The following is a 19,778-nucleotide window of genomic DNA, read 5'->3' as shown; positions in this document are numbered from 1 at the left end:
GAGCGCAACTTTCCTATCGCGAGTTCCCGCGAGAACGCGCGGACGAAATTAACACGCGTTTTCTCGCGAACCGAAGGTGCTCGTTGCGATGCGTCGTAAAAATATGCGTGCCCCCGACCAGTTTTATTTGTTTTCGCTCGTGTACACGCACGCTCGTTGTTTCAATTATTTGCACTCGAGCGTCGAGTAGGCGCAAGGCAAACAGAACCGGACCATCTAGTCGCCCGGTACCCAGGCTGAAGTTTGCACGGATGCTTCTTCGCAAAAATTCTGCCCGCGCGATGGGGAGAAAAAACAACAACGGGGAAACGGACAGAAAAACTGCCGCGCCGATGCGTCCAGCTACGAGTACCGAGAAGGGACTTGTCTTTTTCACATGTCTGTTTAAACTGTACCGTGCTATTAACCTGTCAACAAGCAATGACGAGTTAACTCGTCGCTGCAATAACAACTGAATGAGTCAACTACGAATTTGAAGAAGCAGGTATGCGTCTACATGTTTGCCTTCTATTTCCTCTGCTCTCCTTTGTTTTCACATGGCAAAACTGTGTTATTTATTATAACACTAAACTGATTGTTCGATTTTACCTATAAACCTGTAAAGCGTTCAAGGAAATTCATTACTTCATGTACAATACATGTTATCCGCAAGTATAACGTGCCGAAGACATGCTACAGTATAACAAAACATTTGTAAAAACCTCGTTCTTGCGCATATATCATTCATCTAACAGTTGGCATCTGCATGGAAATCTTAAGCAATTACCTGTATAATAATTTATATGTATAGTGTACAACAAAATTGAAATTACCTTTCAATTTTTGTCTATTGTGGATATTGTTTAATATTTTTTATCGACTACTCATTAATACACTTTAAGTATTTTGTTCTTGGAAATACATTTAGGATCTACAAACAGAATGGTATATATACATGGAAAACCATTTATCCAGGAGACTTAACCACAACTTCCACATTTCATCATATCATTTAAACAAATAAACGTTTCTGCATCTAATTATACAGTTAGATTACTCATTAAAAAATAAACAATTTGATGCTCACCGCATTCCTCCAGCTTCAGTGGTTTCTGTGATATTTAACAAAACGTTTCCATCCTCTTTGTGGGGCTGATTCTCATCCCTTCAATATGGCGGCCGACTGACGGTACCATAATCAAGACCATACCGGAAGTGTCACCAACATTATTAATTCATTAACGCCCTGCGACATTGCACGTCTAAATTTAAACAATCTATTCCTATCTCGGATTTTCTAAGCCGTTTCAATAAACAGTTAACCGCAGCACGTGATAAATAGTCGCTAAAGGGGATTACCTTCCTACCAATTTCCGTTCGGTGAGATCAAAATGGCCGCCGATGGTTCCATGAATAAAACATCGTTGTTGTCGCTTGGCACGTCTCAACTCATTTACGTCAGTGAAACGCATATTGCAGTATGTAAAACACTGTGCACTAAGTAAAATGTGTTTCCTGGAAATGCTGATTACGTCTGTCCAGCTCGTAATCAAGAAATTGTGAACTGAAGTATACCAAACGAGGAATTGGTGCGCCTTATTTACCGTTGCAGTGCCCTACATCGTGCACGGATGCGAAATACCCAAATCCTCGGAACGACTTCTTAGGAGTATACTTACCAATGCGCCCATTATCTCTATAAAAGTTCCATCTGGACAAAATAAGAATACTCACCATACGGGCGCGTTCATCGACATCGCGGAGGGCCAAAAGAACCATCTCCCGGGACTTTTCGTGGTAGATCCGACGGATAAAACGGTCGAGGAGTTCTCGTAACATCTGCTTCGCACATCGCCTTGCGAATCCACGAAAACTTCCAGCGAAAACATCGGCGAAAAAAGGTGGCGGGAAACAGTGCCCTTTCGAGGAGTACACAAAAGCTGCGAGTGTATTAACGCTCGTAACCGGCGTGGCGGCGAGCGGCGTGGCGAGCGGCGGCGGCGGCGGCGGCGGCGGCGGCCCGTGTAGGAACGCCGAGGATCGCCGACTGGAGGCGAAGATGTACGAGGCAACAGGCGGCTCGTTTTAAACCCGTGGCCTACGGGGAGTTTTCCAAGCGGTTGGCTGACAGTAAGCCGGCGGCCTCCAAAGCGTGTGTATCTCTCGCGCAGTTCGAACAAAGTAGTTTCACGGTAAAAACACGCATACCTCTCTCTATTGTTTCCTCGTTCCCCGGTGCTACCGGGAGCAGCAACATTGTTTCGTCTCTAGTGCAGTCTCGTGACAAGTGGAAAGTGTGGAAATCGAGCGACATAACCTGAACGACCGTACATTCGCAGACACCCGAATCCTTGTCCCTCCGATCGACAGAATTCAATTTGCAAATCGACGATAGAGTTCGTTGATTGAACGGTGCAACCGCAGAGTTGCTTCGCGCGGAAATAACGGTCGCGGTTCCCGAGTAAACATCGAGTTCGTGTTTGACAACAAACGGATCGGTCAAGCTCGCGTGTCGCGTCCCGGTATAGTTACACGGTTAACGCTTTCCCGTCCGGACGTACACGGCGTTTCAGTTTGATTTTCTGTTCGCGGAGAGAAACGGTGTCGTGTGAAACGAGATCCTCCGTTCCGGGAACCGGCGCCACGGTGATGGCGGTTCTTCAGAAGCCCGCGCTTTTTTGAAACCGACTCCCCCCCGCACCCACCCCGCGATTCTGTTCCCATCAGGATGAGATCGACGAAGATGACGGGACCAGTGCAGCTGGGTCTTGTGTTGCTGTCCGTCCTGGTTTCAGTTTGCCGTGCTAACGAATTGAAGGACTACTGTTCGATGCACAAGTTCGACAACTTGCCGGGAGGATTGAGCTTCACCAAGGAGGTTGTCACGACGGAGTATGCGAACATCGACGCGTTCAAGGCTCTTCACTGCTGTCTGAGGGGATACAGGAGCATCGAATGGTGAGTAAAAACATTCATTTTCGTCTTTTAGTCGAATTGTATTTCCGCATGGCATGGATCACGTGTTCAGTCTCCTGGATCACAGATTATAGGCCGTAATGTTTGCATTGAAGTTTTATAGCTTACACGTATCTGAGTTCTAATAAAACTTAAATGGCAGTCAGTTTGAATTTAACAATACTTTCAATGAATTTTCGACTGTTTTTTGAAAATGTTACTTTATAGTTTCATTTAAGCTACCACGTCATAGTTTACATTGTCAGGACACTGAATACGTTAATGCGATTAGTTTGACGTTTCTTTTGCATAAAAACTGAATATTGTGCATTAATGAAATTACCGGAAAATTGTTGTACAATGTCCGTATGATATTCATTATGTCCGTGTTTTAAATGACTACATCCATTGCACTTGTGCCAAATGTGTATACAATGTCGCGTCAAACGCAATACCAATTAGAAATTACGTAAACTTTCTGCACCAATAGCATCGAACATTGTGCGCAGAATGCTGTACTAAACGCAATTTTAAGCTCAGTTAGAAATTACTTGAATTTTCAGCGCCGATGCACGAATCATTGTGTACACAATGATAACTCATTATTCCGACCAGTCGCGTCGAATATCGGTGAGCACGGTGTCACGGAAAACTCGGGAGCAATTAAAAATTAATAAAAACTCGGTCAACAAAGCAAATTCGGGTGGAACGAAATTTTCAACGAATGAAACGAAAATAAAGTACCCGCGACGGGTGGCAACAGCAAGGAAAATATACCGAAATGCTAAATGGAAAACAACGGAAACAGCGGACAATACGTTTCGCGTAATAAACAATGCGCGTAATAAAAATCTGACACTTGAAACAGAATTTCCCGTTTCGAACCATTAAATTCAATTTAAATGGTGGCACGGCGTCTTCGTTATCGTCGTTCCACACGCTTGATTCGCGTCTCCCCGGAACGGCGTTATTCTCTCGCGACAATAAATAACTACATTTTTGCGAAAGCACGCGCCGGTTTTCGAGCGTAGCTCGAGTTTTTCGTCGGGTGCTGGATTAATAACGTTGGACACTCGAAGCCCGTTTCCGTTCTGGTCGACGCGACGTTGTTGGTTCAAGAAAGCCGGGCCTGGAATTTCCAGGTGCTTTTATTTCCGTCGGGAGGAACGCTGGTCGCCGTTTTCAAGGGCCGATTTGAATGGCGTGCCCGACATTCGTGCGCGGGCTTGATGCAATTTTCGCGCCGACTTTTTCGCCCGAGTTCGCGACTCTTCCTGGAAAACATTGCCTCTCTCGCCGTCGTGGAACTAATCCATTTATGGAACGGCCATTTCTCTCTCCCTCTCTTTCTCTCTCTATTTCTCTGTTTCCTTTGCACGGTTCTTTTTTCAGCCTCGTCGCCCGAAGAATACGTTAAACCGGTTATTAGTCCGGCATACTGCACGATTTCCGGGCGAAACGCGACTTTGTTCTCCTCCACTCCGCGAAAACCATCTCTCCTCTCCTCTCCTCTCCTCGTCCCTCCGTCGGTTCACCGTGTTGTCAGTATGTTGCTCGGGAGTTCTCCACGCGAGCCATTTCGTAATATTTAAACGTTCGGCCGCACGCGAAAAAAGAATGTCTCGGGTCGTTATGCAAATATACATAGATTTTTCTCGAATTATTCCGCAGCTACCGAGTTCAGCTACTAATCGTTCGGTTACTGGGCGCACCTGGAAATGAGGTGGCAATCAAATTTATTTTAAGTCCTCGGAAATGGACGTATTTCCTTTTCGAAGTCTGAGCAGACGTTTGAGTGACATTCTTAGAACTTAGGCCGATACCGTCGCCGGTTTTTCAGGTCAATTGTTAATAATTTAATTAAAATTAGTGCATACAGTTACGTAAGACCGAACTATCCGTAATGAAATATTTTAGATCTTCTATTATAGTGTGCTTCAACTTCGCGATGGTAGGGCAAAGTTCTGATTAAATCGATTTACCGTTATTCCGTGGGACTGCTCTGTAGCAACAGTTCTGTAACATTACCTTAAAAACTCCGTTCGCCCGAGGGTTTCACAATTCTGGAATTCAAATATCCTCCGTCCACAGTTCAATCGCTTTCAAAGAATCTCTCCGAGCCTAGAAAAACAAAGCAAAATCAAAATTTGATCATTAATCAGACGAGATTTTGGACGAACTTTCTTTCTTTTCGAACCGACCGCAAGAATATCAGCACAGCTGATGCATATCGGTCAACTGGAAAACACATGAGTCACGGAGCCCCACCCAAGATCTCCGCATCGAAACCTCGAGCTCGATACTCGAAACTTGGATGCTTTCGCGTAGTCGTCGGTATCGGAACCGGCCGATCCCCAAGGATATACATACACGCACGGTGTCCTCGGCTTCCCTTTGACCAGGATTTTCACGTTCATCGCGGGCCGTTCCGGGAAAAACCGCGCTCGCCGAAGCGTTTCGAAACGAGCCGATCGTGGGACGGCGTTGTTCGTAAAAACGGGCGTCGGAGAAGCGACAGCGCGCGGCGGAACGTTTGCAAGCAAGAGAGTTAGTTGGCTAGCTGGCGAGCGAGTCACGTCACGCGGTAATAACGTTTCCACGAAACGCTTGTTTATTCCACGATAAATCTAGAAGAGCGCGCGCGCGCGTCGGCTAGCCATCGGCTTCGGCGAGCACCAGCGCCGATGGAAATCGCTCTAGGGGGTCGCGGTCCGAGACGGCCGTGGTCCACATGGTGGCCGGGGGGGCCCCGAGGATGTCCCTCGGCGACCGCAAGGCGCAGCCCTAACAAAGACTCGTTTCCGAGAACGGCCCGCTGCCGGGCCTATTGCCGATTTGCTCGAATCCCTTTCCCGTACCGGGAACCTTATTATTCCGTGGGACAAAGTGGCCACCTTCGCCGGACCCCTTCCTGCTGCCGCCCCTCTGCTCCCTCCGCCTTCCCCCTCTCCCTCCTCTTGCCACCGCTCCATCTACTTGTCCAGGTGTATTGTGCTCGTCCAGGTGTCAAACGGTGTATTTGTTCCCGAGCATTCACCGCTCGAGATGGTACCCCGGCTTGTTTCGGCCTGCCCGGGCCCGGGCCCTCTCGGTCCCCGCTTTCGGAAAGTTCGAGGGCAACGGACGTGTGCCGTGCGCAAACCACTCTCTTTTCTATAGCGGCCGTCCACACCTGTTACGTCTCTATCGAGCGTGTCCATCTCTTGGAAGCTCGTGGGCTCAGCCGAGACGATCAACACGAACACGCACTAAATTAGACCCGGCCCGCACGATGCGTCACCCGGTCGAATAGAATTAGCGCTCGCGCCTGTCGCGATCTTGTACCGATTTTTATATCGTTGCTCAATTTTTCGGACATACGGCCGACGCAAGGTATTCTCCTCTGCGACACTTTCACGAGACTCGTCGTCCTGAAAAGGAAGACGTTCTTTTCGATTAATAAAGTTCAAAAGTTCCATACGTAAATTTAGAATTTAATTCTTCGAGACTCAACTAAAGAGGTTACACGAGCGCAACGAACCACTTGGAACACTCGGGTACGTCCTAATATAATTATCGAAAATATTTCAATTCCTCCAATTCGGTGCCATTTAATTAATTTGTGCTCCGTGTAAGATCGGTCGTTCGATCCGCGTAAATGAATTCTGTCTCGCATTCGAAATTGACGGTCGCAACCGCGCGAACTCGCATGCCGATTCGCCGGCAGCACACTTTGTAGGAAGTTTTAAAGCTGGTTTTGTTTCATATCTGATCCACAACAGGTTCTCTCTTTTTTTTTTTTTACCTCGCGTCTTGGAAATACGAGCGCGTCGGCGGCGTGTTTGCTTGCTAATCGTCGATTCCTCGAACGGCAGTGAATACTGTACTGTTAATTGTGCGGCGAATGCTTATGCAAATTCCGGTTATTACGGATAGTCAGGATTCGCGGTCTCGCGAAAACTGGGATCAGAGAAACGTGCGCGGATCGATGCGGGTCTGGGTCGGTTCGGTTTAACGGGGAGCAGGTGTTCCGTCGGGATCCCGCCTCGTTATCCTCGATTTTTCGGTCGACTGTATCAATGAAGAGAATTCATCATCTCGCGCGTTAATCTAATTAGAGTCGCCAACATTTGATCGCTCCCCGGGGCTCGGTTTTAATAACGGCTGTAGTTTAGTGGCTGCGGATCCGTCTACCGCGCGCTGGTACTTTCGTTTCTTCCCCTTTTCGCTCGTGTCAGCTCCGTCTTAATTAATTTTCCTTTCTCATCGTCTAATTTTCATGGGGCAAAATCTCCTGCCGAAGCAAATAATCCGCGGTTTCGTTCACGATGTCGTGTATCCGCATCGTAACTTTGTTCCGAGGAAGCTTGAAAACAACGTTTCTAAAAAAAGCCGTTTCTTTTTATTCCGAAATACAACATCCGCGGCCTGGTAAATCCTGCTCGAACCAGTCATCATTTTTCGTTTCTTTAACGCTATTAACCTCTCGCGCCCGAAATGAATTACAACCGCGAAACGCTGGCATTTCTTCCAACCTGGAATATTTCTATTCATTGCGGATCTCTGTTCCTTCTCTGCGCGTGAAATGCGCCGTTTAAAATTTCAACATCGGTTTATTAAGCACGTACAAATTTAGTATCCTAAGAGCTCTCTCAAATTACATCACGGCCCCACGGTTGTCGTTAGAGCGCTAAGGCTTTGTGGTAGTTACCCGTGCGTCTACGGTTTCAATTTACCATCGAGGAAGTGCTTCGTCTTTGAGGAAAATAATTATTAAAACGATACGCGCGACAGTTTCGCGACGGAACACTGCGAGAGACGCGGTTCGATCGCAGCTCGCTTGGTCGCGTCTTCGACTCCTTCGGCCGCGAGAAAAGGAAAGTGCGGTGTCTGCTCGAGCGACGACCGATTTCTCTGATTTCCAGAGTTTTTGTCGATCGGAACCCGATCCGGTCGTTACCAGTCTCCGTTTCGCGGACAAATCGCTCGTATCCGCAGTTTCAGGGACCGTTGATTACTCCCGGTGCCTTTCCACGTAATTCCGCCCATTATTTTCCCGCCGTTGCGTTGCGTTGGCTTTTCGCGGTAAACGATTTTCCCCCATCTGCGGTCTTCCTGTGGCGTCGCCTCGGCTCGCGTCGATGACGATTCCTGGAAAACAGCGCGGGGCCGACCGGAGTTCAGGGTTCGAGTCTCTGGAACAAAGGGCGGAATCACCGATGCGCGAACACTGGCGACGGGGGAGAGGGAGAGGGAGAGAGAGAGGGCTTTTTATTAGACGGTCGAATTCATCCGCGGAACTCGACAAAAGGACGCGCACGCGGATGCCATAAATTAAACGACGATTTTCTCTTGGCCCGCGCGCTGTTATCGCGATGGTTGCGCCGCGATAGTGGTAATAGTATGCCCCGCGTGGGAGGAGTGCTCCCATAGTAATCCCTGGTCGACGAGAGTGGTGACTGCCGGGCAAACCGGCGGTAAATAACCGGCAGTCCTACACGAACAAATAGAACAGAAATGATAGGAGTTGGGCTCATTGTGTTACGAAATACGGGAGCGCGGTACGTGATTATGGCAATCATATTTATTTCTTTCAGCTGTTTTTTCCACGTACATAATTGGTATATTACGTTATTACCGCGTTGCAGTTAATTTGTACGTATTTGTTCCGTTCGTTCTCCCATAAGGAGGATAAACCGTGACTCATGACACGGTACGCAAAACATCTTTTCTACACTTCGCGTCGATGTGCACGCTTCTCGCGTATCTGCCAAGTAAATGCATCCTTCGAAAGAAGTGCCAAGACACCTGCTGAGATAGTATAAACTGTAGCGTCTCATTCAGTTCAGGAAATACATTTATGTTTGATATTAAGTTTCGTGATATCGTTTCGTCGAAAATACATATCATGTTAAAGTACATATTTGCTCAGTCAAAACATATATTATATAATATATTTATTTTCAGCCTCATGGCCAAGAAATAGGACTTGGTTTATACAAACCTAACTGTACAATTCTATCTTAACCTTTCATTCATTATATACATTCTCATTCACACATTTATCTCATATACCTACTGACTAAAAACCGTTTCTGCCATCTACCCATCCCTCTCTATTACACTTGCTCTGCCTTCAGTCAAACCATATATTTTATACAATTAATTAAATTGAAACAATTACGACAATATCCCATCGATTTCGCAAATTTATTTAATTTTTTGAGAGCCTCCCAATACTTTTGGAGGAAGGTGTACAACAGAGAAAAGTATGGACCTATGAATAAAATTGAAAAGAAATTACGACAAAGTCTGCGAACTCGGCGAGATGAAAATGTGATAAAAATAGCTGTGAAATTTTGCATTGTGTACGAGAAAATGTCCGAGACACCGCGCAGCAGCGATCGATCCTCCGGCGTTCACGCTCGCTAGGCATTCTCCGAGAGTGAAAGGCAGCGGGAGGAACGAAGTTTCTTCTCCGTACTTGTCATTGTCATCGGCTATTTATACGGTGGCGGGGAATTGCCGGCCGTGCTCGCGACAATGATACGGCTATGAGCAGCGGGTATCCTGTTAAACGGCACGAACAGGTAAAACTTGCGAACCTTCTCTCTCTCCCTCTCTCTCTCTCGAGTCGTTTTCCAGGATCGCGACTCGCGAAACTTGTGCGCCCCGCGATCATCGTCCCGGGGAACCGAAAGATCCTCCCGGGATCTCTTCCTCCTTTGCCCGGGGAACAAGCTCGCCGGAAGCGATCGAGCGGGGGCGAGCGAGGCGAACAAAGAGTGAAATTCGAGCGGAATCGTTGACGCATGAACATGCTCTTTCGGCGCCGAACGATGCACAACTGCACACGCTCGCGCACGAGCGCGAAATGGCGCCGGCAATACAACATCCGGTTGCAGCCATTGCGAACCGCGTTTCTGCAAGGATGACTCGGAACGCTCGCAGCTGCTGAGGGACGATTGTTCGACGGGAAATTGGTCGAACGGCTTCTCCTTCGCTTTTCAGGCGCGATTCCGTTCGGATCGGTTCGGGAAACGTGCTCGCGAAGCGTTTTCGACGGTCGGGTTTCTCCGAACAGCGAAGACGCTCGCTTGACAATTTTTTTCTGAGGAAACTACGCGACCGATGTATCTGACACTTTTAGAGCATATTCCCGCGCTATTGGACCAGCGACATAATTATTTTTAATGGGAACAATACATTCCTTCTCGAGACAGAAATAATACTTCTTCATACTTCATGTCGAAGTGCTCGACTTTTAGGATACGTTTCGGAGCGATTCATATTTCAGAATTTTTTGCTAGGTAATTAAACGATTGGTAAATTCGACATTTTAAAAGTACATTCTACTATTATTGAAGCAAGGATATAAATTGTTACGACACATAAAATGAAGTTGCCCTCGTGAAATAATATAATAATGTCGAACCTAGCCGTTGCTAGAACTACTGTTAGAACGTTCGTCTATCGCGCGTCATAGTTTCGTCGGCTCTACTAGCCTCTTTCCGAAACTCCTCGAGAGCATAGCTGAAGGCGTGCATTCGAATGCGCGCCGTAAAATATTTTCGGAAATGGAGTTTTCGATCCGTTGCCGGAGTCCGTTTAATTATTCGACCGCGCCGCTGCCAGGGAACCGTTACATGGTAATTGAACCCGACGAATCCCCGGTAACGAGGACGACAACGACGCCGCACACCTGCGCGGAACCGGAAGCACCACGGAAAAGATCCTCGTCACCATGGCACGGGGAACGCTTACCCGAACGTGTACGGGTCGTTCTGTTCCCGTTCGAGAACGACGTTCGCCCGCTCGCCCGCTCGCTCGCTCGCTCGCTCGCGACGTCGTTAGGGATAATGATGCTGGCGTGCGGAACGCGACCAAGGAGATCGGTCGGGGACACGGTTTCGACGTACCGGAAGCCGATAATCGTTTTGTGGAAAGTCGTTTCCCAGTTGTCGGCGACGATCACGCCCCTCTCTCAGTCGTATGGTTTCCGGCACGCGACCGTGTCGTCGTCGTCGCCGCCGCCGCCGCCGTCACCGTCGAGCGTGTGCTCTCGCGACTCGCGAGGATGAGTCGCCTTTTCCTTTCGGTCATACCAGGAAAATCCTACTAATCGGATCCGCTGATACACGCAACTTCCTATTCCATGGACGCGTCTTGAAAATCAAGCCGTCGCGCACGATGCAGGAAATTTTCTTGCTTCCCTCTTCCTGGTATATCCTTATTCGCGTTCTGCTGCTCGCGATCTCTCTTGGATTCGTGTCTCTTGCAATCAATGTTGAACGCTTCTATTTCACCGCATTTTGCTTGCCGAGCCAAGAGATTCGTTTCTATTTATTCGCGATCGTTTCTCCGTAACTTATTTTCTATTTCTCAAGGTGAAAGATTAGCAGCGGACTGATCGATTATTTAGATAACTGCGAATGTATTAAGAGTGATCGGTGATTGGCTGACAAGAGTAATTTTAGTTTCTGAAAGTCGATCCTCGTCGAGCCGAAATCTCGAAATCTTGAAGAAATTGCGAAAATCCGGAGATTGTTGCAAACATTCTAGCAAAGATTGACAAAATTATTGCGCACGCGCTGGGTAACATTTGGCACACGAAATTGTCGAATAGAGACTGGCTGCATTGTTTCCGTACGCGGCAGGAAGAGCACCGGGAAATAATTAAAATTCGTAGCTCGGAGGTACCAGTTTCGGTCGCATTCAGGAGCCATTCCACGAGTGTTATTACCGTGACTCTGCCTATGAATTGTTGATACTTCCGTGGAAAGCCGGCCAAGCAGTGAGAAAGAATTCCGCGGAGGCCGGCAATTTGCCGGGTTTCGCGTTCCTCGAGAACCCGTGAATAGGAAGTCGTGATCGCGTGTCGTCGCCGTCGTCGTTGTCGTCGATGTCCCGATGACGACTCCTACGGCTTTGGACACACGCGTGTGTCTGACGGTCATCTAGAGATTCTCGTGGAGGGCCTCCAGATAATGACAAGCCGAAGAAACGGATCCATAATTTCGCGGCGGATAAGGATCGAGGGTTCTCTCGAGGATCGGTCTGTCGAGGATCTCGTTGGCGTTCGAAGAACATATTTTTTTAGAGAATGCCGGTCTCCGGGACTCTGTCCTTTGTATCGGGCTTTGAATGATAGCCTCCTTCTATCCTTTGATTATGGTTCCTGGAACAGTCGGGTACCGCGCCACAATTAGTCCAGGTAGGGGAATTTATTGGAAATTGGGCTATCGAATGAAACGTTGAGGAATATTTTTCAATTTAGTCATAACGTTCTTCTATAGAACGAGTAATTCTAAAGACCGAATCTTCGACAGGATCATCGACGAACCGGTCGAACGATTCGGGATGAAAATGGATTTCTATTGTTGGAAATTTTGTATGAATTTGTTGTTCGCTAGTTTTGAAGGATAATTAAACGATAGTATCCATGGTAGCGGTTTTTCGCATGAAATATTTGCAGGCGTGGTTCGATGTTTGCCGGAAAGAAGTATTTCAACAGATTTTCGAAATTCCACTTGTCCGCGATATGCTAATGCCGTGCATTCATTAGAGGTTCTATTGTTCGAGCAAACACGAAGCTCCATTCAGTGCAGGATGTTCGTGCGCCGTGTTCATTCATGAAAGTGTAACTAAATATGGACGCAGACAAGATCAAAATTTCGCGTGCGCCAAATATTTTCCTATGAAACGAGAGATTACGAGTCGACGGGTCGGGACGGGTTGGAGCTCGCCGGAACGATGAACCGTGCGCGTGTAAAATCGCGTCGGGCCATCGGTTTTTCTTTCGCGGCGGCCGATCGCGGCGGTTGGTTCACGCGGAAAATATTCCGTCGTCGGCGATGGTACGCGTCAGTGGTTATTCCTCCGATAGCTTCCCTTGTGGAAGGCCTAAATTTCTCTCTCCCTCTCTCTCTTCCTCTCTCTCTTTCTCTTCTTCTCTCTCTCTCCCGTGTGCTAGAGGAAAAAGTTTTTCGATCTCACGGCCGCGGCCCCGTTTCCCTTCGCCGACTTTACTCCTCTCGACGTCTCGACGTTTCCGCGCGAGAGACCGCGAACTCGACGGTGAATTTTACTTCCGTTCGTGCCCGTGTTACGCGATACGCATGCAGCACGTGAACGCGCTGGCAATGCGATTCAATTTTAGGAAAAGTACGATGCACGTCGACCCGCGGCGGACCGCGCGTTTGCTCGCGGGACCGGATCGTCATCGATACAAATGCGGCTGGTAATGCAGTGACGCTGAAACTTCCTTCCCGCTACCCGCAAAATCGATTTCTCCGCCTTTCATTTTCGTTGGATCTTTCCTGCGACGACTCCGCCGTTGTATCGATTGCTTCTTCCGCGGTTCCCGATGGACAATTTCCTTCGAGATGTCGTCGTTTCACCGTTTTTTGTGCTCGTCCGTAAAATAGAGTATGTACTTCCAATCTCTACCATTTTCATCTATCTCGAGCGGACCTGTGTTAGAATCAATTGGTTGGCATCATTAATGGACGAGAATTTTCTTCGGAAATAAGTATAACGCAGTGCAGACATTTTTAGAGGTAGTTTAGGTTATCGTTTCGCGAATATTAAATTTGCTTACAAAATACGAAGTCTTAAACTAGGATAAACGTCTCAATTATCGCGCTCTTGGATTCAAAAATGCTGTACGTATCAAGCCATTTATGTCTTGTAAACCACTCGTCTCACGAAGTTGAATGATTTTCTAGCACTGCCGAAAATACCTGAACAATGCCAGCAAAACAGCTGTAACTCCGGAAATGGCAACCGCAAGCACGATCAAAGAAAAACCTCCGCGAAATTACCCCCGCCGTTCAAATATTGTAATTTCCGAAGGCAGAAGTGGCACTTTGGGCCGCGGAGCGACGTCGTCGAGGCGGGGCGGTCTTTATTTCGAGAAAGCCCGGTGGGAAAAGTTTTCCACGCCGCGAGAAAGAAACGGTTTCCTCCTCGTTCGCCGGGGAAAACAGCTTTTGCAAGGATTCGATGGCGAGCACAGCGCCGCGGCTAGGAAACCGGTGGTGCTCGCGGACAATGGCGACACGGTTTGCGAAACGTGGCGTCGTCTCGCGTCGACTACGCGGCGCGCGCGAGCTGGTCCTTTTCAAAGCCCGGAACGGCTCGGGTTTCTTGCGGAACGCTGAACGTTTCTTACCAGCCGGGCAGCCGCTGAAAAATTCAAGTCCTTGCGAAACCGTAACCCGCCTCGCGCCTCCACCCGCGCCCCGCGTCCGTTCTTGCGTTAATTTCTACGTTTTTACGTGGAACGCGCGCCCCTCCCCACTGCCCCCCGCGTGCCCATTGCTCGGTCGATGGAGATTACCAGGAACCAGAAGCATTCGCGGAATTATTTCCGTTCACCTTGCCTAACACCGCGACGGTCGCGTCTTCGTTTTACGGTTCGCAGGGAAAAGCGCGTGAAAAGTTACGTGTTCCTTTCCTGGAACGCGTGGGCGGGGAGCGTAGCCTGCAGCTTCGAGTTTCATTCGAGGCGAATCGAGTTACTGCACCGTGAACAACCCATCGGATTACTCGATTTTCGAATCGTTCCCCGCGTCCGACGATTCCTTACTCGTTGCACGGCGGGGCAACGATCCGTGGCCGAAACGATTCTTAACGTTCTTTTATATAGTTATACATAATACATCGTTGAATTCGTCACGATACTAGCCAGAGTCCCGTCGAGTGAAAAATATTTATTAACATTTCAAAAATCGAGGTGGCCGACGCGTTATTACGAAGAATGTATTGAGCAACTTTTGTTGGAAACATTTTGTTGCCACATCAACGAGTAACGTCTGAAAAATCGTGCTTTGTTTTTGGAATTGGAGACCGGTGTGCATCGCGAGCGTTACGCGAACCCCGGAGATAACCGTAGAACGGCCGCGGTAGCATCGGTCGGACTCGCTGATTTTTCGCATTCCTCCGTGAACGTTTCGGAACGGTCACTCGGGATAATTGTGGTCGGTGCATAGAACTCGATATTAGAATGTCTGGCAGAGATCGAGGGCTTCGGGTTTTGATGGAAACAAAGATTGCATCAGAAATGGCTATTACGCTATCGCGGCTTCCAGTAATATTGTAATTAGCGGCATTATTATGTTGCTCGAGGTAACGCTGGCGAGGCGTGGAGTAAAAACGGCGTTCAGCAGCGCGGCTCTTTCAACATTCAACAGTCAACTTTAGACTTTCCTTGTTTCGAGCACCCGCGGCTCGTTTCTAGGAACGGCATAATCGTTCGACTATCGACGCGCGTTTCGTCGTTATCGAGCGGGGACGGTCGGCCGAGACCGCGGCGCGAGCCCGTAGGGAAGAATTACGTGTCGCGACGAATTTTGCGCTCGTCACCACGAGAGACCCGCGCATCGATGCACCGCGTCTCCTCCATTAATTATATTCAGACATTCCCGTTTCGTAACGGCGAGGCCGCGGCGGAGGCTCTCGTATTTTTACCTGCGCGCGCGCGCGCGCGCGTCGAACTGTCTCTCCCCGCTTGCCGACTATATTTACCGGTTGCGTGTCCCGCCGTCTCGGCCTTATTACGTTACACAAATTTCTATCGACTAGCATCATTTCCGCGCGTAATCGCCGGTTTTTCCAGCCGTTGCGCCGCTCTCTGCTCGTACAGCGACTCGTCGTTTTTGCGCTCCGACAGGTTGCAACTCAGCCTTGAGAGGAGAAGAGACCACGGGACGACGCTCGGCTTTCCTTCCTCCGTTCCTTTCGCACGAGTCACCATCGCCAGGTCTCCCTGGGCACGGTGGTACCGCACCGGGACCGCCGCACAGTGGTCGAAAAGCCCGAAATCATGGTCAAAACCCTAAAAATCGAAGTTGTCGGGAGGGAGTTTTGGACTTACGGATTGGCTACTTTAATATTGCCTCCGTATGATGGAAAAAACCAAATGACCCATACTTTTATACCTGAATGGCAATTTTACCTCGAACGGCGCGCCGATGCGATTCGCCATAGCGAGCAGAGGTCCCGACTCCTAGGCTCCTTTCACTTTTTACTGCTCGGATCTACGATTTTCCGGCGGCTCGATCTTCTGCTGTTCCTAGCTCGATTTTTTCGAACCCCGTGGACTACTCCGAGCCTCTGTAGTCTATGGTGTCACCGTGCGACGCTCGGCAACGCGACTATAAAGAACAGAGGATATCACTCTGGAACTCCTTTTATTTTTTCCAGTCGTTCCCTTGCCGGACGTTCGATTTTACACAGTTTGCTCTTCTACCATTTACGCGCTCGATTTTTGTCGAATCCGACCATGTAGACGATATGTATGTAGACTGCGGTCGCGTCGTTCCATTCCGGCGATGCGACTGTAAAGCGCGTTGGAAACGGTTCCCAGGCTCCCCTTATTTTTCCCAGCCGATATTCAGCTTGTTTTTGAAGTTTTTGGAACGTCGGCCTTCCGCTATTACTTTACTTGATTTTTTATTTAGCTTTAAGTGTATTGGCACGAATCGTCGGGGCGGCGGCAAAGTCGATTTTTCAAATAGTAAACAAGTTGTAAATATTTTTGTGAAATAGTCTCTCTAACATTTACAGAAAAATTCAAATCATTTAGACCGGTTTAAAAAATATTATACCATTTTAAAAGTATTTACTCTGTTTTGCTTCCAACGTATCCTTCGATATATTTAATAACATCTATATCCAGCTGCTATTTCCAGAAAAAAAGTTTATTTACTAAATTCTGTATCACAGAAGAAGGTGAAAATATTTATACTCCATTTATTATTTCAAAAATTTATTTCTCCCTGAGATTTTCTCTATCGTCTCTCATTCGTCTTGCATCCATAGTTATTCGGAAGAATGGTCGACCAGGTGTCAAAACGCGAGTCAAACATTATTCGAGTATGCGCGAGCGAAGTCGCGAGGAAACCGACGATGCGATAAAGCACGTCTTGCGCGCGGAATTGTCCATAAATCACGATCGTTTGCGAAAACAGTAAATCGTTTCGAAAAACGTTGGAAAGCAGCGGCCAGGGAGAGGGGGGAGGGGGAAGTCCTCGGTAGCTCGACGAAACGAGGCTCGCGGTTTTGTCGAGCACTTTTCAGAAATTCAGCGGCACCGTAGGAACCGTGAGAAAGTCTCGGATGGCAAGACGATGACGTATAATAATACTCGAGGCTGGAATACGCGGCAAGATAAACGAGTAGGCGAGTCGCGGCCGTGGACCGCGTTCGACCGTGCCGAGGAGAACCGGAGAGAGAGACGCGAAATTGCGAGAAACCGCGAACCAGGGACGCGCTTTCGTCGGCGATGCGCCCCGAACGCGCGTCGTTGCGGAAACGCGTGCGGTTCGCTGTGAAATACCTGCGTTCTCGTTCCTGAAACAATTCCTTACACGAGTTCTTCGCTGTTGAATGGAAATTACGCGAAAATTCGCTCGTATCCGCCGAGACGTTCCCCGACGTCCTTCCCCCCGCGAATTTTCACGACGCTGCGCTACCGGCGAACGATCGTAGGTCCTCGGCCTGAAGGCGTCGCGGTGCTCCGTTGCGTCGCGATTCCGGGAAAAGTGCGGAAAGTCCGATTTTTGGAAAGACCGGCGTCGTCGGCCGGGAAAGGTAAATTGTCGGACGTGTTTGGTTAGGACCGCGATACGATGGGAGTCCCACGGCGTACGAGACCATAGGATATCCCATCGCTGCAAATATTTGACTGCCGCGTTTATTTTTCTACCGATACACTTCCTTGTTTGCGCGCGAACGCGCACACGCACGGAGCGGAGACGAGTCACGATACCCTCGGCGCTTACCGTTATTGGAGGCGAAACGCCTGACGGGTGCGTCACCGATCGCGATAATTGCCGACATGGACACCGAGAGATCCTCTTTACGGTCTTTGCTCGAAATTCGTCGAATCGATATCTATCCCCGAGAATCTTCTTCTCGGAAGATATTGCCCCGTCGACGGTGTCCTCCATTATCCATTTAGTCAAGGATCGTTCGCGGGAAAAATTGCTCGAGGAGAGCCGGCAACTTTGCCCCACACTTGCGGAATCAAGCGATCAAAAGGCGACGGCGCAGGTCATTCGTCCACCTCGGAGTGCTTTCGGTCTTTCGCCTTTCTTAATTCGAAGCTCGGAGCGACTCCCCGAGTGCCGGGCTACTTAAACTTTTCACGAGCCTCTTATATTTTTATCGTGAACGCCACTTCCGTCGCTTCCGTTTCGTACCTTTGCTAATTTTTCTGTGATTTCGTGCCGGCGTTTTTCGCCAGGCCGCTCGCATCGTAGCCTTGGTATCGTACTAACGCTACGATTTATTTCACTATTTTTCTTCGGTCTACTGAAATTTTATGATCGAACACTTTCTAAATTACGGAAATTAACGGAGTGCAGCTCGATCGCTGAAAAATCTCTCAAAAACTGAAATTACAATTATATACATACTCATATCTACACTGTGCAGGTCGGAGTCAGTAAATGCGACGAAATATTCCATATTTAACACGTGTCGTGTGTCCATACGTACAGTTTCGGTACAGTTTATTTACGTCGGAATCAAAATAAATCGGACAAATATTGAAGTCATCAAGCTGAAATTTTTACTTCGATTCGTGTACGCAATATTGACAAAAATTGTGTACAGATTTCACAGTTCGGTCATTTTTTCACAAAGTATCTTTTTATTACCTAAAAATGGAGGTAGAAAAATTAATTTTATATACCATAGAAATGTAGGTTTTCAAAATCTTATTTGGAAAATTACTAGCATTTAATTTTCAGCTGAACGGCTCCTCTTCATCTTGAACAATGTAGACTCGCATAGACGCTATAAAATAGTAATAGGGCGTTTGTTAGCCAGCTATCGATGATTTAAAATCAGCCTGAAGCATTGCAATCGTTAGACACCGGTGTGGGCGACGGTCAAGAGGCGCGCGACAGTGATGCATCGCGCGAAAGACACTCTGGACTCTAGGACAACATTGATCCTCTCGATTTCAAGAATAATATTGTAGTATCGTAATTTAGAAGGTACGGTTTGCAATGTAACAGTGCCGTAGGGTAAGACATTGTATCTGTCGCGAGCGAGATCAAAGAGAGCGAGCGAAGCCTGCCGCTGCGATGGCAACGTGTTTGTTGATAGACGCGTGGCGGCGATCGAGTAACGGTTTTCGTTTTTTTTTCGTTTTAGGAAGCACGGACAGAATCGATTTGGAAGTCGACGAGTAAAGAGCGTTTTGAGCTGTCGTGTCGTTATAATTTAGTTGTACAGTTTCTTTCGCCGTATTTATTGTATATTAATCGTAGCTTATAGTTTTCTTTTTTCAAATTAAATAAAATCTAATGATGTTTTCCACAATATTTCGAAGAAAGTTACTAGCATTCATCGCGGCGCACATTACCAACGGTTTCGGAGCAAGATCCCGGCAGAGATTTATGGTTTTTCCAATAAAGAAGCCATCAGGATCTGTGTCGACGCGGAACAAGTGTTCCATATGCAATCTGAACGAAGTCAAAGCAGCGAGGGGGAAGATCTTGCAACAATTGTCTTCTCGTGCCGTACGGATTGCTTGTTTCGCGATCTCAACGTTGCACGTAGAAAGTCCAAATCCAAAACGAAGAAGAAGAAGGTTAAAACAAAGACGGAAACAAACGGAATAAAATTCCGTCGCAAGAATGAAAGAATTCATTTCACAATGAAAGAATTATTGAGCATGCACGGCAGTCGCGAATACATCCATTGAATGAATTTACAATCAACTTTCATTTCTACATTATTAAACCCTGCTTATCGAGACCAAAGTTAATCGTTTCATTAGTTCCGATATCAACAATTAATAATTACACACGACTGCCGCGAAATTATAATTTCGATGGAATATTTGTATC

General features: G+C 47.8%; 1 protein-coding gene and 1 long non-coding RNA gene across 2 annotated transcripts in view; one reads left to right on the top strand and one right to left on the bottom strand.

Annotated features, from left to right (window-relative positions):
* Nucleotides 1-812: 812 nt before the first annotated feature.
* LOC144475171 (uncharacterized) lies at nucleotides 813-1,434 on the bottom strand. Its single transcript, XR_013494812.1, has 3 exons — nucleotides 1,339-1,434; nucleotides 1,067-1,225; nucleotides 813-910 (listed from the first exon to the last, which is right to left on the bottom strand). It is a non-coding gene; the product is annotated as an uncharacterized LOC144475171 (long non-coding RNA).
* A 676-nt stretch (nucleotides 1,435-2,110) lies between these two features.
* LOC144475269 (single Ig IL-1-related receptor) overlaps nucleotides 2,111-19,778 on the top strand; it is a 162,061-nt gene continuing 144,393 nt past the window's right edge. Inside the window, exon 1 of the mRNA XM_078190990.1 lies at nucleotides 2,111-2,937. Within this exon, the coding sequence (XP_078047116.1) occupies nucleotides 2,708-2,937 (230 nt within the window). The 5' untranslated portion in view covers nucleotides 2,111-2,707. The remainder of the gene's footprint in view (nucleotides 2,938-19,778) is intronic.

Source organism: Augochlora pura, chromosome 9 (assembly GCF_028453695.1).
Source record: "Augochlora pura isolate Apur16 chromosome 9, APUR_v2.2.1, whole genome shotgun sequence".
NCBI classification, from domain to species: domain Eukaryota; kingdom Metazoa; phylum Arthropoda; class Insecta; order Hymenoptera; family Halictidae; genus Augochlora; species Augochlora pura.
This window is presented reverse-complemented; position numbering and strand designations above follow the sequence as displayed.